This window comes from Podarcis melisellensis (assembly GCF_964234715.1).
Source record: "Podarcis melisellensis genome assembly, chromosome: 1".
Lineage (NCBI taxonomy): Eukaryota > Metazoa > Chordata > Lepidosauria > Squamata > Lacertidae > Podarcis > Podarcis melisellensis.
Genome location: NC_138528.1, coordinates 109,613,737 through 109,637,763, shown reverse-complemented (window position 1 = coordinate 109,637,763; position 24,027 = coordinate 109,613,737). Strand labels below are relative to the sequence as shown.

Below are 24,027 nucleotides of genomic sequence, written 5' to 3'. Positions count from 1 at the left end.
TTATTATTTATTAACATGAACGTAACAGCAATTCTCTGAGACATGAGTAGGCAGATTTCTACTGGTTAAAATAAATTAATTTTATTTTCAGCCCAACCAGTTTCTTTGTAGTGAGTCATCTAAATTAAAATGTAAATGCAATACAATGTTTCCTTCTGATAACACAGAAGCAGGATACATAAACTCTGAAATATTAAAACACAGCACACCATATTACACATAAAACTTGTTTTTCCATTTCAAGTTTATTAAAACTTTAGCAGTACAAATGATCCAGGCTGTGGATTATCAAAAGACCAAACAGAAGTCCACATTAAAAAAAAAATGTTCCCCAACATGTCTCTAGAACCTGGAGGCAGAATGGAAACATCAAGTTCATCAAATTATCCATGTCTGTCTTCATCAGTCCCAGCACTCGATTCATGATCAGATTTTTTATCTTTACCACGGGCACGATCTCGCTCCTGATTCTTAGATTTTTGGTTGACCTCTTTTTCTTTTGAGGACCGGGACCTGTCTTTTTCCTTTTCCTTACTCCTGCGTGAAGATGATCTTTTCGATTCCCTGTCCTTGCTGCTTCGTCTTTTCTTTGAATCAGGACTTCTATCCTGATCTCTACTGGACTTTTTGCTCTTATTGGTCTCTGAGCTACTACTGTCACGGCTTTTAGAACGCCTTCTTTTTTCAGCATCATCTTTTTTGTGAGAACTTCTATGCTCTTGATTCCTATGCCGATCCTTACTTCGACTTTTCTCCCTCTCAGAGCTCTGTGACTCCTTCCTCCTTTTGTTTTCTTTGCCTTTAGATCTTTCTGGTGTGCCTTTTCTGTCTCTACTTCTTGATCTTCCCCTTCTTTTTACTTCTCTATCTTTGTGTTTTGAATAATCTTTACTTCTGCTGCGGTCTCGTTCTTTACTTCGGGACCTGGCTCTTTTCCCTCTGTCTCCACTTTTGCTTCGCTCTCTGGTCTTACTATTTGAGCTGTGTTTGCTTTTAGATGGTTCACGTTCTCTGCTCTTTGACTTTGTATGCTTTTCCGTATCTTTACTTTTAGTATGATTCTGACCATTAGTTTTAGACCCTCCCCTTTTATTTTTCTCTTTACTTCTGCTCCTTTCTCTTCCTCGAAAATCATTGGATTTCTCTTTCTCTTTCTCATAGTCCCTCTCTTTGCTTCCTGATCTCACTTTCTTTTCTTCATGTTTGCTGTGTTTTGAGTCCCTCTCCTTACTTTTTGACACCTCTTTGCTTTTGCTCTGGCTTTTGGATCGAGCCCTTTTTTTGGCTTTGCTTTTGTTATGCTTGTCTTTGTCCTCCTTCTCAGAATTCCTCCTTGTCTCTCTGTCTTTACTACTAGATTTGTGGTCTTTTGATTTCTTTTCTTTTCCTTCCCTCCTATTTGGGCTCTCAGAAATTTGTCTGTGGTCAGATGCTTTCCTTTCTTTTCCTCTTCCTGGGCTTTTCTGATTTGCAGCATCCTTCTTGTTCTCATTAACTTCACCCCTGGGGAAAACATACCATATATATATTTCTGCATTTTGTTATGAAAAGGTGAGAACTAGAAAAGTCAAAGGAGGAAATGCCAAATCAGTGACTGAAGCTGAAACTGCAGATCCAAAAAAATCACAATTATTCTTTATAGTTGTTGCACATATCTCTGCTGGCTAAAAACTGAAGGAAATTCAAGGCAAAAAAGTAACTTATTGTAATTTGTGCATGTTCAAGTCATGCACGTCTGCTGACATGCATACCGTTTTCAGCAACAAAAGGGGTTGGGCAGAATGGGCGTGCTTATGCATGTCCCACTCACATGCCTTGGAACACAACCCCTGAATAAATAGGGAGTTGCTTGTACTTAGTATATGCTCTATTGTATACACACTGAAACTGGAAAAGATGTATGTAAGAGTCAAAAAGTAATGAAAATTATATGACTGCTTCTTACTTATCTCCCTTTATCCATCTTTCTCCGCTTGATATTCTCATTCTTTGAGCTCTTTGCATTTCTTGTCTCCAGTGTGGTGGAGTCTCACTGCGCCTAAAACGATCTCGTGACCTGGATCTTGAAGGTGTTCGGTAGCGCTTTGAAAACAGAAAAAGTTAGATAAAAAATGTGTACCAGTATGCTAAAAACACATTACTTTACCAAAAGGAAAAGAAAAGTTCAAGTTTAAAAGCAAAACAGTCACTCTGAGAATTGCGTAATTTTGGCTACATCAGGCTCCTATCATTCAATCCCAACAATAAGAGTTATGAGATTTTAAATGTTAAGACAGGCCAGGAGCAAATTTAGGCCTGTGCTTACAAGAATAGCCTACGCTATACCAGTGGAACAGATCTCCTGTCACCCACATAGGTGCAAATAACTTCAGAAAATGAATACTGCATAGAGAGGAGCAAAGGAATGCAAGAGTAATTCTTTCAGATAAAAGAAAGCAGAGAAACCCTTAAGTAATATATTTAAGTCAAAACTGACAAAAGACACTGTGCTCTATGTGTCTAAGAACTGCTAGTCTTAAAATGCTGTTGAGCTGGTGGGCAGCTTACTGGAATTCAAAACAAAAGCTTGCAAAAACTCGCTCTTTCATTAAATAACGAGTAGCAGCATTCAGGGTTGGTGGAATCTAGTGTTTGTGGGAGACGTAGTGATAGATACTCTACACAGCTCTGCCATTCATCCTCAAAATCCTTCTCTCCAAAACCTCTTCAGTGTATCCATAAAAAAGGAACAATTACACTTAAATGCTGTTATGGAACAAGATCACTGTATTACAGGGTAAAAGTTGTCAAAATGCACAGAATAAATCACAAGAAAGGACATACCCGTGGTCCTCTTCCTTTAATTTTTCGTCCAGATCTAGTCACTAACAGCCTTCTCTGATATGTTGATTGACAGTTTGATGGGTTACTAGAAAGGAGGAAAAAGACTTCACTGTAGTTCTGGGATGGTTCTAAAGATGATTCTAGTGCATGCTCTAGTTATCTCCTGTTTGGACTACTGCAATGCACTCTACGTGGGGTTACCTTTGAGGGTGACTCGGAAACTGCAATTATTCCAGAATGTGGCAGCTAGACTGGTGACTGGGAGTGGCTGCTGAGACCCCATAACACCGGTCCTGAAAGATCTTCATTGGCTCCCAGTACGTTTCCGAGCCCAATTCAAAGTGTTGGTGCTGACCTTTAAAGCCCTAAACGGCCTCAGTCCTGTATACCTGAAGGAGCGTCTCCACCCCCATCATCCAGCCCGGACACTGAGGTCCAGCGCCAAGGGCCTTCTGACAGTTCCCTCACTGTGAGAAGTGAGGTTACAGGGAACCAGGCAGAGGGCCTTCTTGGTAGTGGCGCCTGCCCTGTGGAACGCCCTCCCAGCATATGTCAAGGCAATAAACAACTATTTTACTTTTAAAAGACAACTGAAGGAGGCCCTATTTAGGGAAGTTTTTAATGTCTGATGCTGTATTGTTTTTAATATTCGGTTGGAAGCCGTCCAGAGTGGCTGGGGAAACCGAGCTAAATGGGCGAGGTATAAATAATAAATTATTATTATTATTATTATTATTATTATTATTATTATTATTATTATTATTTTCTTCTATTATTATGTATTTCTGAAGCTCTATCAAACTGTACATTTCCACAAACAGTCTGCTAAATACTCACTTCATGGCAAAAGATTCAAAGGCACAACTGTGAGGATTAAAAAGACAGTGGGTAAAAGCCAACTGTGATCATCTACCAAGTGAAGAGACACGGTGTAACAGATTACTCTTCCTGCACCACCCAAATTTGCTTTAGAGGGTTGGGGGTGGGGAGAGGAACAGGAAGTCTGCTTGCATGATATAGGACAACCTTTACCAAAAATTGATTTCAAAACACCTCCATCCTAAGGAAATCTCACTGAAATCATTGGCGGAAGGCCTGGGAAGATTACTGCCTTTTTCCTTGCAAAATTCATTTAATAGATCCCATTGCAGTTAAGCATGTGTAAAAGTGCCAGCACGTAGTAAAATACCGATGTCAACATCAAGGTAATTCACATGGACCACAGCTTGCGGTTACTCATAAGTCTGCAGTTATGATGAAGTACAACTTTACCTCTCCCTTTCCCTCTCTCTGCTCTTGGTCTCTTTTTCCTTTTCATCCACTTTAGGAGGACTTTTTCTCATAAGGAATCTGTTTTCTGGTACAGGAGGAATCTCTTCAGGACGGACTGTGGAAAGTGGCTGTGATTCAGGATTTTCTGTTTCACTTTCACTGGCTGAGCTTCATTGATAAGAGAACAAAAGTTATATGCATCTGTTTTAAATGTTACATATGTTTCTTTTGCAATTCGCATAGGCCAAAACAAGAACTTCAAATGCACTATTTTTAAGAAACTATTGTTGGAAGAAGAAACAAAGGTATTTAATATTTTAATATGTGTTCTGCCAAAATAAAATAAAGTTGAGACTTCAAAGGCAAAAATCTTTTTGCACCGGGTTTATATTCAAAATATATCCCTTCTTTAACCTAAATCCCTTTCCCAAATACCTGCAGTAAAACAAAGAAAAGGAAATGTCACTGTCACGAGGCTGACTCTGTGGCAGCACCTCACCCATCTAGCCATGCCTGCATGGTTGAACCTAAGCTAGTAACTACAGCAGGGGTAGGGAACCTCTGGCCTGCAGGCCAAGCCCGGCCCCCAGGATGTTGGCCCATAAAGCTAGCTTCCCCAAACTATGTCCACCTATCCATCAGCTGACATGAACAGGTCCTGTCAGGTAATGGGTGGGATTCAATCCTGCTGAGATATGCTTTGCAAACATGTTCTCTGTGCTCCCAAAGCATACCCCTGCAGCCAGCAAGACTGTACTCTCTGTTCACCAGTCGTTCCCTACAAGCCCTTTTGTAAACAGTCCTGCCCTGCTTTAAATCTCCAAAAATCGGAGGTATAAATAGCAGTGTGGGGCTGTTTGCAAAAGGGCTTTCAAACAGCTTCATGCTGCTCGTTGAATCAGGGCTTCATAGCACAACACCATCTATATTGAAAGAAGTAGACTAAAGGCTTGTTTTATTGTATTTTTAATATTTTATTGGAAGCCACCCAGAGTGGCTGGGGAAACCCAGCCAGATGGGTGGGGTATAAATAATAAATTATTATTATTAAAAACGTGGTGCAGAGACAAGTATCTGACATGCCAGATAGAAAAAATACCCCACCACCAAAGGGGGAAAAACCGCTTACAGAGGGAAAAGATTATTGTTGCCTGGAAATACTTAATTCTGTAGCAATGATAAAGCTAAGGGAACAAGGATTTTAGTGCCTGGATTAGAGAGCACATGAAACTGTAGGCAAGATAGGCTCTGAGCTTTCTAAAGGAAGTGCTGGATAAAAGTATAAGTATTTTTGACAGGACTATATAAACAATAAAAAGTTAAGTCCTTCACAAGAGTAAACAAACAAACTAAAACATCCTGGTTGCCTGTTGTTTGTGATCCAATGTTGTGCCAACAAACATAGTATGGGGTGAGCTAATGTTGGGCAGATTTGTTCCAATGTAAAAAAATTCAAAAACCCATTAAAACTAAGTATTTCAGATTTCATTCTAAACTCCACCTGTACAGATATGCAAGAATTTTTATTTTGATGGAGAGCATGTTGGAGATTAACAAAGAACTATATTATTTTTGTAAGACATGAAAATGACATGGAAGAATGCACTACTGATTCTTCTGAGCCATTTTCATCTAACTAGCACAGGAAGGTAGGTGTTGTTTTTTCAAGTCTCAAAAGTAAATCTCTCCCCGCAGCCTGCCTGCATGTACCTCTTCTTGCTCTTCTTTTTCTTCTTCTTCTCTTTCTTATGTTTCTTGGAATTTTTTTTGTGCTTCTTTTTCTTCTTCTTTGTTTTTTCCCCAGAAGCACTTTCAGAATCAGATGATGAATCAGAAGAAGATTTTGAATCACTTGAACTTTCAGAATCGCTGGATGAGGATGATGACTTTCGTCTTTTCTTCTCTTCTTTCTTGGCTTTAAATTAAAGCAATAGACAAGCAGTTACCAAACAAAACCTTCAAAAGCTTAGGAGAACAGGTATGTTTTCACTGTGGGTTAGAATTCCATTAATGTTGTGGCCACCCGCACATCCAGCAGGAGGGAATGCCGCAGCTGGGGCACCATTATAAAGAAGGGACTATCCCATGTTGTTACAGAATGAGCTACACTCGCAGGTGGCACAGTGAGAAGACTCTCCCCAACTTTATTCAGGCAAAGTTTTTTGGTCTTTGTTCTTGGTCTTCCCTGGGGTCACCAAGCAAGAGGCCCACTAAAGCATGGAAGCTGGGTTAGGAGCAGGAACTCACTCAGCTCACAATGAAACAATTATCACAGCAGAAAAAGAGGGAGGTATCTGAATGCTTGGAGGAACTCCTCTAATTATGCTGAGTAAACAAATGAGGGCTAAGCATACTCATGGTTGGAAAAGCAGGGGAAAAGAGAATAGAATTGGCTGGATATATTGAAAGAAGCAGGCTGAAGGCTTCAAAATGTCGTCTATCAGCCTGAAAGCGTCCGAAGTGACTTGCTAAGAGTGGGAAAGGAGCACAGTAGGGGAAGGAGGAAGATAGAGGAATTGGAGCAAGAGACGACTGAGGAAGAACACATATATAAGGAAGGCACAAATAACCATCCCGTTGTTTGGATAGGTGATTTCAAGGCTCATATTTCCTGATACACATCAATCTCTGCAGGCAGGGATGGAAGAGAGTTGGCCATAGAAAACCAAAATTCTAATCTGTAATGGAGCTGGGCAAGTGGTGAAAAGCCAATGATGGAGAAGTGAGAGCCAAGTGAGAGGCATGGAGGAAGGAAGAAGACAACAAGGAAGATCTAAGAAAACCCTCTAACTCTCAAGAGGAAATCAGAGCTATAATCCCCTGGGAAGGCATTTTTTCCTTCATGGTGAGACAAATTTTGTTGCAGGTCCCATTTGCTCCCTCCAACAGCAAAATAGGTGCCTATCAGTTTTGAAGCAAACCAGAGCTGCACACAGATATTAGTAGCTTCTACATACAGAAGGGGCTCTGTAGGTGTTCAGAAATATATAGTTAGCAAATTGAAATAAAAAGCAAAGAAAAAAGCTCCCAACATGTTCAGTGATCTCCAGGAGCCGCAGAATTCCAAATGTTTGGAAATTGCCGGGGGAGGGGGGGGAGTGTTTCACCTCCTTTAGCTTTTAACAACCTAAGCATTGTGAAAGAGGGCATATCAAGTTATATGCAGCTCTGATGAACAACATGCATCTTTGGGCACGGAGGTCGACTGCAACATTTTGCTTCAAGCGGGCGCACCTAGGTTTTTTTTTGGGGGGGGGGAAATAAAGGAAAAAAAATTGCGGATATCTGCCCGAAGCCCGGGCGCACTAATCAGCGCGCACCAGGCTTCGGGATGCAGGCTGCTGTCTGCAAGCCGAGGAAGCCAGGCAGGAACTCCCGCGGGCTCCCCAGGCTTGCAGATAGCTTCCTGAAGCCTGGAGAGTGAAAGGGGTCGGTGTGCACTGACCCCTCTCGCTCTCCAGGCTTCAGCGAAAGCCTGCATTCGCCCCATAGGACGCACACACATTTCCCCTTCATTTTTGGAGGGGAAAAAGTGCGTCCTATAGGGCGAAAAAGACGGTATTTATTTAATATACTCTTTGTTACTACTACAGTGGTGCCCCGCAAGACGAACGCCTCGCAAGACGAAAAACCCGCTAGACGAAAGGGTTTTCCGTTTTGGAGGCGCTTCGTAAAACGAATTCCCCTATGGGGTTGCTTCGCAAGACGAAAAAAATCCTGCATCCCCCCGCGGTTTCCCCCCGCTTTTTTCGCCCTTGCCGCTAAGCCACTTATCAGCTGTTCCGCTGATAAGCCGCTTAACAGCTGATCGCTGGAAGCCGCTTGACAGCTGTAGCGCTAATCCGCTAAGCTGTCAATGGGCTTGCTTCGCTAGACGAAAAAACCGCTAGACGAAGAGAATCGCGGAACGGATTCTTTTCGTCTTGCGAGGCACCACTGTACTTCAATGACAACAATTTACAGAACCGAGATTCCTAGTTACCAATCTTCTGAGTTAGATCTGACATACCTCTTACAAAACTGGAAAAGAGACAACCTTTAAAAACATTTTAATAAAAGAGACAACCTTTAAAAACATTTCACTCTTACCTTTGGATTTTTGGATTAGTTCGCCACAACTTAGTATTCGTACTTCAGCATAAGGTTTACTAGATGCATCTGTTTTCTGGTTTTCTATTTCTCTTACAACATCTTGACCCGAGATTACTTGTCCAAACACAACATGAAGCCTAAATGATTAAAGCTTAATTTTAAAAGCTGACTAATATCTATGTCACACTGAAATTTTTAAGTAGCTATCCAATTAACTTTTCCAAATGCAAGTAAGATACAAGGGCACTTACCCATCAAGATGAGGGGTAGGTTTGGTTGTTCTTTTGATTACATCAAGGGAAAGAATGACAAAATATAGTATTAGTATTACGGATATAAACTTGTTGTATTAAGCCATAAATGAGAAGATATAAACAGATTCAGGAGGCATTAAACTGTAGTTCAAATATCAATGCATTACGAAGTTGCAAACTTTAATAGTATCTTAAATTTGAAGATTTGTTACAAATGTATGCGGGTTACAGTATTTAATCCCCCTCACCTCATGTTTCGGCCAATTCTCACTACAGTGGTACCTTGGTTTACAAACAGCCTAGTATATGACCATTTTGGATTACGACCAATTACAACCTGGAAATGAGTACTCCAGGTTGCGGTGTGTGTGTGTTTTTTTGGTATACAATGGGCCCTGGCTGCAGGAGGCCTTCGTATGTGCCACCTGCGCTGCCCGGATCGGGCCTCCTGCCTCCCTAAGTGGCGCCACGCTGTGGGGCTAGGCCTCGCCACCGGCACTGCCCAGATCGGGCCTCCCTAAGCGGTGCCGCGCTGCGGGGCTAGGCCTCGCCACGCCACCTGGCTTGCACCTCCGCCTTTTTTCCTTCCGCATCTTCCCTTTCGCCGTTCAATCTGAGTCCCCCCTGATCGTAATTTAAGCCTTTCCCTTCCTGCTTCTGCCCTTACGCCTCTCATCTGAGTCCCCCCCATTGTCATTAAGCCCTTTTTCTTCCCGCGTCTGTCCTTTTGCTGTTTATCTGAGTTCTCCCATCATAATTAAGCCTTTCCCCTCCCCCTTCTGCCCTTACACTGCTAATCTGTGTCCCCCCCAACGTAATTAAAGCCTTCCGTTTCTGATTGCAGTGTTCTGAGGTGATATTTGGTGCTTTTGTTTTTGCTATTTTTTGTGTTTTTGTTTGTTTGGCTTTTCATTTATGTGTCTGTGGATTGTTTTTCGTTTATGATTGAGTGAGTGAGTGCAGAAAGCCCCCCATCCAAACAATGACTATCATCAGTGCAGGTAAGAAAAAATAATAATTTTCATTTTTATCAACTACAATAATGTTTTATTTATTTCTTAGTACAGTACCTTGATTATTGCTTTCATTTTATGGATCAATAGTCTCGAAAGATAGTAAAATTCATGCGAAATTTTTGTTTTAGGGGTTGCTTTTCAGCGTCTGGAATGGATCAATCCATTTTCCATTACTTTCTACGGGAAAGCACACCTTGGTTTAAGTCCGCTTTGGTTTAAGACCAGGCTTCCGGAATGGATTAAGGTTGTAAACCAAGGTACCACTGTAGTATGATACCAGAGATGGGAACACTGAGGTTTTATTACAAACGAGGAGTATATAAATGTTGTGAAATAAAAAACAAAACTAAACAAAAATATGTCCAGATGTTCCTGCATAAAAAACAAATGCCCCCACATAAAAAATTATATGTCAGGAAAATAGCTAACTAGAACCCTTTTGTCTATCATCTAGTTTTCTTTTTGAAGGGAATATTTTGCAAGGAGAAACATCCAGTGATGTGAGCCCTCACTTGTAGTCAGAAGTGAAAGTTTACACACAAGTTGCTGAAAATTTAGCCTCCTCCCACCAAAAAAACCAAAACCCCGAGAGGACATGCTGCCAACCTTCAGAAGTATGATCCTCCTGGTGCGTTGTTGAAATTATACCCCTAATACATAAATTTTATTTATGATCAAGCAAATGAATGTTTTGAGTATACATTTATTTCAGAAAAGGTAACTTAGTTTATAAGAACTATACTAATAAGTCAACATTTATAACTATTCCTCTAAAAGCAAGTGACTGACCAACTAAGGTGGCACAGAAAAAGGGTGACAAGGCAAAAAGGAAAAACAAGGAACTGCAGGCAGGCAGAGGAGGGCAGAGAAAGATAACATTTCTGAAGGTACAGTCCCCAATGTGTTACCCTACCTACAACTCCATTTAACTGAATCTGGTAAACCCAAGATTGACTCTGATTGAAGTTTATCGAAGAAAAAAATATTTAATATTTTCATTGCAAAGACTTGTCTCTTTCTGCTGTCTGAGCAATTCTGTGCAGAAACTATTTCACTCCTGAAATGAGGAGAGTGTAGGGCTCAAGTCTTCACCCTTCCTTCCTCCACACTATGGGCATACACTGATGAGTAAACCAGGGATATGCTACCTACTATCCACACATAGAGGCAGAGAATAGAACATACAAATCACAAGCATGCTTCTTATTTAACCACATACAGCACCTTGGTGTTAAGAGTAGCATCTGAACTGGCCCTTTATTACTCTTCAGTAAGGCTTGGTGTAACTAAAACAGCTTGCTCTGACAGATTTAAAAATCTCATACTAAACAAACACTACCACTAACAGCCTACTTATATTCTGCAATGGCCATTGGCTACATACAGAAGTCTTGACTATAAACTCATGTTCAGCTTTTCATCAAGAAAACACACAGCAGAGTGCATTCCGACTGCCAATAGTCTACCATCCAGGCAATGATTTGGCCCATACCTCTTAGCTTCTATATTGATAAAGTACCAGGTGTTCCCATACGTTAGGAGATAGTGATAACTACTCCCAAATTAATCCTGATTCTAAACACGGCAGGGCTAAATAGTCAAACCTATCCCATATAATCTTCTATATGCTATCTCCAATAAACATTTAAGAGCAAGTTAACTTTGATATCTTTTAAAAGTAGTCATGCTTTCTAAATGGAAAAGGAGTTAGCTGTTTCACCTGTTCCAAGCTCTAAAATGTAAACTGTAAGGACTACCATCCCAATGCTGAAGAAACACAGTGGAGCTGCATGATACTTACATAAAAAACTGTGAACCATTTGTATCTTTCCCTCTGTTGGCCATTGAAAGGAGAAATTCTTTGTTGTGCTTTACAGCAAAGCTTTCATCTAGAGAAAGCGTTCCAATTACTTCAAAATTCCAAGTATGACCTTGCATTGGCATTTCTTTAGAATTTCAAATTAGGATTGTCAAACTGCACAAATGTATCATTATAGTGCCAAACAGCATTCAAATAGATAAAAATAAAGACAGAGGTATACTATATAATTCTCAGTCTAATGCACAAAAATGTAAATACTATTTACATATAGACTCAACTATATGTCAAGTCAAGACCATTATATAAGATATAAATATATACGTGAACCTGTCTCTTGATATTCGGTACAGCTGCTTAGTAAGACCAGTGCATTTTAAATTCATTCCAATTAGCACAAGCAAACCAGTGTGTTTTTGTGCAAAGGAGCTCACTGCATGTCATTTATAAAAGTGTAAAAAGTGACAGAAATAATGTGGGGAAAGAAAGCTTGTAATAAACAGACAAAAACAAACTTAAAAACACCTATGTACAAGGTGGGCAATTTTGAAATTTAAAACTAAACGTAACAGAAATTCTATTCATTTGTGCAAATGCAGTCTTGTGCAATAGACTTGCTTATAACAGCTCTGAACCATAATAGCTTGATCGTCATGAAAACTTGAAATAAAAGTATTTTAATTGTCATCACACAATTCAAGTTTTCTAAATCATAAACTGAACTGGTTGGCCAGTAAGCATCAACCAACAGCTACCTTGCAAAGGCAAAGTGTAAGACCCCATTCACTAGCCTGCTTGGGCCAACTGCTACTTAGCATTAATCTCTCAGCCAGACTGTCCAGTCATCTTAAAGATCAGTCTGATGACTGGGATGATGTTCTATTTTCTCTCTTAGGATAATGAAGTGTAAGTAAAATTGAATGGAGGGTTGTTTTGGTTAGTCACCATCAATGAGATGGTGAAGGGTGGGTAAAGGGGAAGAGAAGTTAGATGAATATGAGATACAGAGTTATCAAGCTTCTTAATAAGAGAACTACCACCTCAATAGAAAAAAGAGGAGATCCATTTGGGTAGAAGAGGAGATGTAAGACAGGGAATTGTAATAATAATTATAATTCCTGAAAATTCTACAACAGCACTCTGAATCCCTAGGATAGGGCACTCTATGACCTGTAATAAATAAATTTGCCAGCAGTTTTGGGGCCAAAAAATGCAATTTGCCTAATATGCATATTCTTAAACCAATGACTGTGACTGGGAGTTGCAGGCTAACCTGATAAAAGACTATGCTTACCTTCAAAAAAGCCACCATAAATTGATTCTCCTCCTCTCCCATTTCCTTGTATTAAAAGAAAAATGTTATTACAAATGAGAATGGGACAATGGGATCTTACCATTAGGGATTCTTTACTGATGAGTCATTGGAGCCAGTCAAAGAGGGTTACAGCATATCCTACTAGCTGAGACAGGAAACCTCTATTGCATAGATGCATGCTATCTCCTCCCATTTCAAGAGTGCCTCGAGTTTCCTTTAAATTTAATAACAACATCAACTACCTGACCTACAAGAACCATCAGGTTCCAGGGTGGGTTATAACCATGTAAAATTCAGAATTAAGAACAGTTGAAACAGATTCATCGCAGGTATAGGGTAGGTCTGTGACTGGCTCCAGAGCCCATCAGAAAAATAACAATTGTGTATCATATAAATTCAAAGTTAAAGCTATCACAGAAAAAAATCTTACTAAAGGGAACCTAAATTTTAATGGAGCTACGCAAATCTTAAGATAGACTTTCATGAAGCAGAATGAGGCTATTCTACATTTTCTTTATATTTCTGTTAGTAAATCTAGTTGTTTTTAAGAAAATGAATGGGCATTATTATTATTTTAGTCACGTTCATTATAAAAGCACTTGGCTTCAAGAAATTACGAAAATGCATTCTTGAAACACATTTCCATTTAATAGTCCTGTCAGATGCCTCATGTGCATCTCACTGAGAACCACAGCTTATCTTAAAAACCATCATTTACTCGTGAATGTGGCCCTCTTGTGGCTTCTTCCTCCCCACACCCAACCTCTGTATGACATCCACATAAATCAAACAAGTCATGCTAAGTATTGCTGTGTCATCTGAATATAGACTGTGGTTTGTCTGAAAGACACAAACCACAGCCTGGACAAAACATTGGGGGGGGGGCATGTAAGAGGCCATGTGCCAGCAAGGAGAGATGGGACACATTTACCATTAAATCATGGTAAGTGACAAGCTAAGTGACATGCGAACCAGAGCATTCTATCCTGACAGAGAAGCTGCAATATCAAGTGCTTTATTCAGGAGGAAGAGAGCATGACCATTCAAATAATAACTTCATAGACATTTGTATACTCGGCAAATACTATTTGATATCATTTAGCCAATGTCATACCTTCACTGAAGTCACCTCCTTGGATCATAAAATCTTTTACAACTCTGTGAAACAAACAACTCTTGTAATGTAATGGCTTCTGAGTTGATTTTCCTGTACCTTTTTCACCTGCGGGGGGAGGAAAGTTAACCCATTAGCTTTTAATGGAGAACCTCTCAGGTACAACAGAAGTACAACTGGAAATCAGCTCTTGATCTATCTGACTTGGACATTCTACTTGTTGAAGCCTATAAAAGAAAAAAAGTTGAAATATAGTACCAACAGAAAGGAACCCCCTTATTTACTACATTTAACTCAAATCATAAGGACACTGAAAAGAAATACTATGGGTTGCATCCAAAGTAGCACTATGTCATAGTCCTGTCAGCATAAGGATGTCTGCTTTTGCAACAGGAATTCCACCTGCTCCGCACAAGCTTTAATGACCGTGCAATGAGGGGAATTGTGGTAGGTACTTTTTTGCATCCTTGCATTAACCACACCTGACAAAATCCCCTCTTCTATGCAATTGCTGAAGCTATAGGAGCCCTGTCCATTTCTGTATCTGGTGGTACCGGTGGTACCTTGAGTATGATCCACTTGTGTGTCGAATGCAGCAGTTCAAACCCCCAAAGGCAGAAAACAGTCTTCAATTCCAACTTCACCATCCTCATCAATGTACTATGTCAAGCTGTGTTACTTTACACTCAAGTTCATGGATGGCAAGTGAAGAGTGACACATATAACCCCTGCCCTTCTTTAGGCTTGGAAGAAGGCAACAATTCTCCCTATCCTGGCACTAAGCTTGAGAAGCACTTAGAAAGCACTGGGAAGTTTCACTCATTTTTCAGTGCCTCCAAAGCTCAGTGCATGATTAAGGAAGAGCCAAGTCGGTAGCGCTCATAAATTTGGGCTAGCTATGAAAGCCAGCCAAAATTTGTAGACCTATGATGGATTAATTAATTCTGCATATATGAATTTATACCAAAATATAGAAAACTGTGTATCTTCATTTTCAGTACACAAGGAGACGAATATCAAAGTCATTCATTTCATATTTTATTGCCAGGATTTTCTTGGTATACCATTTGGAGGAACCAGGAACAATTCAAACATAACAAATTATTCAAGTGAGGAAATATACAAACCTGTACAAAGGCAGCGAAAGTTCTCACATGTCTTTGGGCAAACATCTGAAAACAGCTCAAAGACAACTCTGCCAGCTAAAAGAAATAGAACGAATGAATGAATAAGTCATCAATAAAGTAATATCATTGTGCTTAAGATGCACTTGTTTCAACTGGACATAGCTGTGTGTTATCAGGTTTAGGCCAGAAGCATCACTCTTACCAGGTGTGTTGTTGATGGCGATGTCAAAAAAGCAACGAGGTCTCTGGCTTTTCACTCCCATGGCTTCAAATTTTGAAGACTGTTAACAAAGAAGCGAGTTCTATTAAATTTGAAGACTTTTAAAATGAAAACTTCAAATATGAAACTCTAACAATAAAAAAATAGGGAAGAAAGTAGTCCCCCCCCTTTTTCCATGTAGAGATAAAGTTATGCAAACAATGACAGTGATGAACACAAGTATATGGACTTTGGAATGGTAGGCTACTGAGTATGGCAGACATGACAACATAGGGCAAGCTGAAACCAAGTGGCTCTCAACTCCAAAGTTCATACCATGTTGGGGATAAATTACAAGTAGAAGGATGAAGGAAAAGAGTAGGGATGGGGCAGCAAATAAACACTTGGTGCCTCTTTGTCTCCTCCAAGTCATTCTTAGCTACTTATTCCAGAAATATATCCCTCTCCACCCAGCCAGCACCAATGCGATCAGAAACACTGCATGGCAGATATTCTAATAGATGGAGACAGGATGAGAGAGTAGCCATCAGTTTCTAGCAATCTGATTTTCCATTAAAATTTTCCAATAACCTGAACTGACTGGGATCTGAGTTACTATGTTTGTATGTTTATTTAGTAAACAGAAAATATTAGTAAACCATCTTAAGTTTTACATGCTGTATAAATATCCCAATGTGTTCCGGTTTATTGGAAATATTTTGTTGGGGGGGGTTCAATAAAGCATGATAAAGTGCTTTATTATATGTATCAACATCTGAAAACTTGCAGTATTGAAAATGCCCAATTTGGCTGTCCTTTATCATACGAATTACTGTTATGAAACAATGCACTTTCATAAATAGGGGATAGTTTTTAAAAGAATATAACATTTGACACTTCTACCCCACATCATTATCAGTACAACCCAAGTCTACACCCAATATGAACAGCTGCACCTTCAAAGCACTGGAGCAACTATGAAGTTTTAACCATAGTTATTAAACTAGTGATAGATGCTAATACATGCATTGGCCAGGCCAGCCTCATAGCCCGTTATCTCCCCTAATTTGGTCTTCATAGAGCATTCATAGCTCTCAAGAGTTGATACAATTACAGTGGTACCTCGGGTTACATACGCTTCAGGTTACATACGCTTCTGGTTACAGACTCCGCTAACCCAGAAATAGTACCTCAGGTTAAGAACTTTGCTTCAGGATGAGAACATAAATTGCGTGCCAGCGGCGCAGCAGCAGGAGGCTCCATTAGCTAAAGTGGTGCTTCAGGTTAAGAACAGTTTCAGGTTAAGAACGGACCTCCAAAACAAATTAAGTACGTAACCAGAGGTACCACTGTATGCAAAGCAAAGGAGGTGCAGAAGGAAGAAGGCATTAGGATCTATGATTCAGAATCCGGCCACAAAGACTGAGACCCTACCAAACTTCCTAGCTTGCCTATACTATTTGGAAGGGTCCATCCCTACAGAAGTGGGTCCAGAGTAGGCTTCATACTGCAGACTCACAGTAATGTTCAGAAAGTTATTTACTACTTAAGCATAATGCAAAAGGGAAACTGATAATGGAACATAAAACAATATAACATATCATGATGATGTCAGCCATCTTATTAAAAAGTATTAAGCATGAAGACCTTACTTAAATTAAGGTCTATAAAACTATGGGCTGGTTCTGATGTCAATGGTTCTAGTCCTACAAATTATACGTTTTTCTGGAACAGGAACAAGCAACAGGCTTCTCCCTCATTTAACTGGTGTTAGAGAGCACATCCTGGTTTGCAAACCCAGTTTCTCAGGACACTTAAATATGAAAAGACCAAAGATTACCTGCCCAAAATAGGAGTCATGCCCCTCCTTTAACTGTTTTTATGTCAAAATATGGCATGACATGCTCTATTTGGCATGGTATTATTTGCCAAAATATCTGAGGGCAGCAGAACACAGAAGCTAAGGAATTTCCAGCATGGACAGGTAACTTGATACTGGCTGAACATTGATGCTTATATGTCATTTGGAAAATGCAAAACACGAAAATTTAGGTTTTTAAAAGCAGATTACAGGAATTCGAAATACAAACTAGCTACAGACCACGAACACAAATGTACCCTTCTTACATTTTATTTTTTCATTAGCCCGTTCATCAATTCACACTTCCTGAGATTTTTACTCTTTAAAGTTATAATGCAAGGAAACCAGAAATTAGGAGAAAATTTGGTCTTGACACCTTGTTAGAAGCATCTAAGAGTATACCAGCCACTTTCCACTACTAAAATGCACGACAGAGATGGTCCGGAGGGTGGCAACACAAGCATGGGCCTTTTCTGCAGTGGCTCCCCATTTCTGGAATGCTCTCCCCAGGAACATTCAGCTGACACCTTCATGATACACCTATAGGCACCAGGCGAAAACATTCCTCTTTAACCAGGCCTTTGGCTGATTGATCTCCAATGCCCTTTTAAATGTGTTGTCGAAGGGGGGATTATTGGTTTGTTTCTGTTCTTATTTTTATTGTGTATTTTGTGTTTCTTATATTGTAATTTTATGTTGTGAACTGCCAAGAACTACGCTTATAGGGCAGTATGCAAATTTAATACACAGGACAAATAATACAAGGGTCGCCAGAATAAGGAATGTGGCAGTCTCCTAAGAATTACAGTGGTACCTTGGGTTACAGACACCTCAGGTTACAGACTCCGCTAACCCAGAAATAGTACCTCAGGTTAAGAACTTTGCTTCAGGAGAAGAACAGAAATTGTGCGACAGCGGCAGGAGGCCCAATTAGCTAAAATGGTGCTTCAGGTTACGAACAGTTTCAGGTAAGAACGGACCTCCAGAACGAATTAAGTTCTTAATCTGAGGTACCACTGTATATTGCTGCCAGAGTGCAGTGGTTCATGCCATCTACATGCCTTGTTCCTCTTTCTCTCACTTCCTAGGCCTGATCACATGGCAGTTGCACAATGCCAACTTTGCAGGCTCTCCACTTTATCTCAGAATTACAAACCACTTTTCTGCTTTGGTGTGTATACAACTAGCATTAGAAAAATCACCACTTACACTGCCTTACTAAGCCCTAGTAGCATAGTATCCTCCAAGTTCCTCCAAGACATAGGGAAAACTGTGAACATTCTTTAACAATAATTTCTAGACAATTACAGTTAACTACATGATCTCTTGCAGATAATAAACAGCAAACCCTTAAGATGCAAGCATTCTCTGAAAACACTACTCAAGTGTTGTTTTTTAAAGGATTCATGTTCAAATTTAGATTTCTCTAAAACCCTTGAACCTAGGAGCCCTCTCCATGAAATACACAAATACTGTATTAAGGAAATCCAAGGTCTAGAATAAATTTTGCAACTGAAATTTTCAGACAATTTACTTGATATACACAACTGAATCCAACTGCCATATTGAAATTTCTATTTTGTAAATTGTGGTACTGAGCAGACAAGGGACAGTATAAGGTAATGAGGAGGGGACAGAGAAGTGTGTAGAACACTCATCTTTCTTGCTTTCTGATTACCAAAGGATTGATTAGAGTCAAATGATTAGATACATTTTCAAAATTTATCCCTTAGCCAAGAGTGCTAGAAAGTTTGCTCCTTTGAAACTGAAAGCCATGGACTGATTTTCATACAGTGAGTTATTGTTTTATGAGACTATTATATGGAAGATGTTATGACTTTGCTATTAGGGATTGTTGTCTCAATGTTTCATGGTAGATAAGGAAACAAATACGAACTAATGCCCCTTGGTAGTTGATTGTTCACTGTGGGAAACCAAACGCACCAATCTCTTACTAGCTGTAATTTACTATTCATGTTTGCATATTCATGTTTGAATAAATGGATCCAACATGCTGAGAAGTCAAATTCTGCAAGGGATTCCAGATGTTCTCAATGTTCTTCACAATAAAGAAAAGCAGTCATGACTATGAGTTCCCCATACAGAAATACTAACCTAAGCATTGCTAGCAACTTTGCAAAGAGTGACAGATGGAAGGAACTTAGACGAAAGGCTAAGAACCATTTGAAAGCACAAGGCAGATGTTCCTTCAACAAACTGTTTTGTCTTTCGAACTAACACTCCATCTCTGAGAGGCCTGTAGGATGATCAGCAGCAAGGAGTTGCAGCATGTGACACTCCTACCTTTCCCTAGAGGTGAAATGCAAAACTGTATCAAGGCAGAGCTGTGTAGGTAGAACAATCCAAGCCCCTCTGTGCTGAGTGGTGGTGGTGGGGAGGTTTGGACTGGGCAGAGGTGCCCCTCTGTCAGCCTCCTGCTGGCCACCAGAGGCATAGAGCTCCCCCTTTGTCCACCAAGTGTGCAGTGCCACTGACAGCAGGTGGAAAGCCCTGAAACAGCAACTAGAGGAAAGTCCCACACTGAGACCAATCACTGCACCAGCTCTAATCTGGCCCAGAAATCTGCTTGTCCAACCCACCTTGTGCCCTGGTCATTGTAGTTGTCAGGCTGTGCATATAGCACAGAGCTTTCCAAAGAGTGTGTCACAACATGTTAGCGTGTTGGCTGCAGTGTATCGCGGGAACGAACCCTGTGCTCCTCCTGGGGCTGGAAAGGGGTTTGTTTAACCTCTGGTTTGCTAGTAAAATTGTATTACTGTCGCAAAATGATGCATGTCTAAAAAGTGTGTCACCAACATGCAAAGCTCTGATTTAGCAGTAGCCTCACCACTCCATAAATCCTGTTGGGCTGGGGAGAGGAGTTTGGATTATAAGCCGCACCATCTCACAGCATGGACTTCAGTTGTGCCACACCTGCCAATAAGCTTATAGAAAAGCATATGGGCAGAGGAAAGGATTCGTTCAAAATCTACATCACAGAAGGGTCTGATCTGTTTAGCAGTCAAAATAGACTACTGTGTTTACAGAAGTGTGGCCTGCACTCTATGAGGAAGTTTCCTTTTCCAAGGGTAAACTTAAACAGAGGAAAATAGATACCCTTGCTGTGAGTTCAGGCAGCAAACCTATGCACATATGCATTGGAGTAAATCCTACTGAACTCAGTAGGACTTCCTTCCAAGTAAATATGCATAGGACTGGGTCGTTAGGTTGCTAAATGTGTATTCAGTGCAATCAGTAGGATTCTTTCCCTAGCAAATATGGCTTGGATAGGTAAGTTTGTAAACAATGGATTCCCCACAGGTCAGTCACCATTTTGTGTGTGTGTGTGTGTGTGTGTGTGTGTAAATAATCAATGTAATACAATAAACAAATAGCTCCTCAAACACAAGAGCAGGAAATCACTGATAAGTTACAGTATAATAGTTTAAAAACAAAAATATAATGATAACCAAATCTCTTTTTGTACCTCAGAGTTGGAGGTATAGGATATAAACTCCCAACATGCTGCATTTTTTTCTCGATTTTCTGCATTTTTAAAGACTCAAATTTTGTGTTATTTTCCCCGCTATGGCCAAGTTCCGTAAGTTCTTTTATCATTAGGTTAACTGGATATTTTTTAGTCTTCTACTGCTGAGCTATGGCGATCTCAGCGGCTAGCCATCATTTTTCAATATTTAAGAAGTGCTCTGTTGGATCAGACTGAGAGCCCATCTAGATTTTAACAGTGGTCAGCTAGATGCCTCTGGAAAGCCAAGAAATATGGCATAAAAAGGGAGAAGAGTATCTTTAGCACATAATATTCAAAGCTATTCAAGCAGACATGTGGTTTTCCTAGAAAATTTTGAATTGGACAATGTTCCTAGAAATTTCCTGAAAAGTTTTCCATTGCCATGAATTGAGAGAAACGTAATTTAACATGGTTAGCTGACAATTAAACAAAATTGTAAAAGTGTGTCATGATAACTTTACATGTGATATAAATATCTGAAAGGTTTTTCTAATAGCTAAAAATAGTTGAACTTAAATATTTACTGGAAGATAAATAACAGGCATTTAGTGAGGCTTATATTTTCTATTCAAACAAAAGCATAGCTTCACTTAAAAATTATTTCAATTACCGTAAAATACTTCCAAATATTTTAAGGCATGACACTGACACATAATCGCAGTCCCTTAGTTCCTTAAAAACAAAGTCCAAATACAACTTTTCTCATTGGAATATGCTCTGACCCTTGATGGTTTTAATGGCTCTTTTTTTTATCTGTTCCAGTGCTACTGCATCCTTCTTGAGACAGGGCAATCAGAACTTCATATGGTATGCCAGTTATGGCTGGAATATGCACTATGGAAGGGGTTGGCAAGGTTTACCTTGCCTGGGTCGGTTCACTCCAGCGGAGATCCCTTTGTCGGCCGGATCGCCCGCGCACCCGCGTTTTCTGGCGTCTGTGCAGATGTGATTTCAACACTGCGGAAGTGAGTCCCCGTGCCATGCTGGTTTAGTGCAGCACGCCAGGACTCGCCGAGTGGGCAGCTCGGTTCGGGGGCAGCTCATGGCAGGTTAAATGACCCCCATGGGCCTTAGGTTTCCAACCCCTGCACTATGGTAACAGAATTTTATTTTTTAGTCCCTTTCCTAATAATGTCCAACAGCCTACCTTTTTTCTCTGCTTCCTCTGTTACAGTGAGCCGTCCACCACTACCCCAAGATCTCTTATAGCAGTCAGTCACAACCAATTAAGATCCCATCCATCAACTTTTATCTCAGGTAAGGCCTTTTCTTTCTTTCTTTTGCCTTGGTGTGCATGATTTTACACTTACATTGAAACTTATTTGCCATTTTGCTGCCCCTTCACCACATATGGAGAGTCTACTGTGGCCTTCACCATCCTGAATAACTTGGCTGTGGTCATTTTGAATGACTTGAAATGCATCAGTCCCAACACACTTCTTCCTTCCATTGATAAAGGAACTTGGTGAGAAAGCAAGCCTTACAGATGTTTCTGGAAAGGCCCATTCCCCTTACATTTCAGAATGCAGTTTCAGAAAGCAAAGCACATTAATCTGCTCCTTTATTTTACCATTGCATGCATGCCATGCTGCACATAACTTCTTTCCAAACAGAGACGAGCAAAGTGATCCAGTTCTCGAATAAAAGACCCCTACATTGTCAAATAGCCTGTGGTGGTTTTTCCTGTTTTTGTTTTTAAACTTTGTGCTTTCTACTGGAGCCTGTCTACTATCAACCTGCATACAGCCTGCATTTGGGGGCGGGGAGGAATCAGTACAGGTACAACAATATCACGTAGCTTTTTATCACACTTCGGAATGTGCAAAATGTTTCCTTTGGGCCATGAGTTTACTCGCCCATCCCTCCCCGCTCCTGTGCACGTTTATCCCGCGACTTCTTGCCCCTAGTTAAGGTATTATTTTTAAAGCCAACTGCCAGGCCACCTTCCTTTCCGCCGCCCCCCTTTAATTACAGGGACGTGGGCGCCCGCTTTCATTCATAACTATTTGCAACGGTTCTCGAAACCGCCTCCCGCGCGGCCTCCCAAGTTTGCCCACCCGAACCCAGTCCGCGTCTCCCGGAGATTGAATCGCGGGAAGACCCTCCACATTCAAGGCCTCGCGCTTCTCCCTCAAGCCATTCCCCGCCGAGAAACTACCTCTCGTCTCCCCCCCGCCTTCCCCAACGGCCCACCCGGGGACTTGTTGAGGGGGCGACACTCGGGCCGGCCGAGCCCTCTGCGGAGTCGGCCGTGAGGGAGCCCGCCCGCCCTTCCCTCGCGAGGCAGATTCAAATGGAGAGAGAGGACCGAGCCCTCTCGCCTCCCGCGCCATTGCTCCCCTTTTCCCCCCTCACCACGAGGCCCTTAAATATTCGCCGGCGACGCCGCCGCGGCCCCTCGGGTGGAGGAGAGCCCGGCTCAAGCCACTCACCCGCCCGCCCGCCGCCGCCGCGCTTGCCCGCTCGGCCCGGAGTCTCCTTTCGCCGCCGCCGCGCTCTTCACCACCTCGCCGCCGCCATGTTAGGATCTGGTGCAGCACGGACTGCGTCAGTGGAGGAGGGGAGGGAAGCGGGGAAGCCTTGGAGCGGCGAGGGCGGGACGGGGCGCGAGCGAGCGAGGATGCCTGCCGAGGAGAGCGGGCTGAAGGGGAGCCTTCGGGCGCCAGGGCCCTCTCTCGACCTCTCCAGAAAGGGGGGGACACACGAAGATGGGAGGAAGATCAGATCTGTCGGACTCGCCGCCCCTTTTGGCGCGCACGCCCAAATCCCCTCCAGCCTCCAGGCCGGAGCTCCAGCGCCTGCCCCTCTTCTTTGGGGATATAGAGAAGGAAGAGAAGAGGCAACCAAACGGAGAGTGGGGTGGGGGGTGTCCCAGCCGCCGCACCTCAACCCAAACTATGCCCTCAGTTTTTAGGTTTGCTTGCACTCTCGGCCGTAGGCTTTCCTCAAAACGCCCTGGGATTCAAGTTTCCAGTCCTCTTGACGGCTCTCGCGCTGGCGCGCCGCGTCATTGTACTTCGGCTGCACCGCTTTGCGATCCAGGGAGCGCTTAGGGGTGGTAGACAAACGCATGCGGTAGGGGCACGTTGTAGTTGACATACATACATATTGGTATTTATTATTTATTGAATGTTCTTTTTTTTAAAAAAAGTAAACTTGCAGGAAGGTCAGGCCGATCCACGTCGGGAGAGGGGAGCATCATCTTCCCACACCGCAAACTGAAGGAGGGGAAATGGTTCTAAATGTTGTCGAGGGGTTCAGGCTGCAAGGCTACACTTTCTAGGAGGGAGTCTACTTTTGTGTTAAACGTGCAATTTTGCTGCGTTTAACCTTCCTTAGGGTTTCCTACTCATAGCTGTCAACTTTCAGATTTGAAAATAAGGGATCAGCAGCCTCACCTGTCCCGGGGATAGTCTACGGGATATCTAACAATCCGGGATAGCAGCGGGAAACGGCGCTGGAATAAGGGAATTTCCCGCAAAAAAAATGGAAGGTTGACAGCTGTGCAATCCTACTGTCCAAAAAAAGAGAAAAAAATCACTAGTGGCATATACTGTATTTCCCCAGGACTAGGTATTGCCTGGAAGTGTCTTAATTTTCTCCAAC

The 24,027-nt window shown here is 41.5% G+C and overlaps 1 protein-coding gene and 1 long non-coding RNA gene across 3 annotated transcripts; one reads left to right on the top strand and one right to left on the bottom strand.

The window, feature by feature from the left end:
* Positions 1–226: 226 nt before the first annotated feature.
* Positions 227–23,124, bottom strand: PPIG (peptidylprolyl isomerase G). 2 transcript variants are annotated; one of them, XM_081884709.1, is made up of 13 exons: positions 22,854–23,124; positions 15,035–15,113; positions 14,833–14,907; positions 13,706–13,813; positions 12,571–12,615; positions 11,259–11,346; positions 8,439–8,468; positions 8,185–8,324; positions 5,806–6,010; positions 4,096–4,263; positions 2,824–2,908; positions 1,946–2,082; positions 227–1,503 (listed from the first exon to the last, which is right to left on the bottom strand). In XM_081884709.1, the coding sequence occupies exons 2-13, from the start codon at positions 15,093–15,095 to the stop codon at positions 384–386; spliced, it is 2,262 nt and encodes a 753-aa protein (XP_081740835.1). In that variant the 5' UTR covers positions 15,096–15,113; positions 22,854–23,124; the 3' UTR covers positions 227–383. The 2 variants fall into 2 exon arrangements, with proteins under 2 accessions (XP_081740835.1, XP_081740834.1); XM_081884708.1 differs by lacking the exon at positions 22,854–23,124 and adding an exon at positions 19,008–19,167.
* Positions 8,475–22,085, top strand: LOC309354552. The gene is made up of 2 exons (XR_014162351.1): positions 8,475–9,442; positions 21,596–22,085. It is a non-coding gene; the product is annotated as an uncharacterized lncRNA (long non-coding RNA).
* Positions 23,125–24,027: the final 903 nt, after the last annotated feature.

Excerpts from the sequence above, each read along its gene's own strand:
- PPIG (XM_081884709.1), bottom strand. The coding sequence starts at position 15,095 with ATGGGAGTGAAAAGCCAGAGACCTCGTTGCTTTTTTGACATCGCCATC. Across the intron at positions 14,908-15,034 it reads CGCCATCAACAACACACCTG|CTGGCAGAGTTGTCTTTGAG; the intron begins GTAAGAGTGATG and ends TATTTCTTTTAG. Across the intron at positions 6,011-8,184 it reads ACTAATCCAAAAATCCAAAG|CCAAGAAAGAAGAGAAGAAA; the intron begins GTAAGAGTGAAA and ends TTTAATTTAAAG.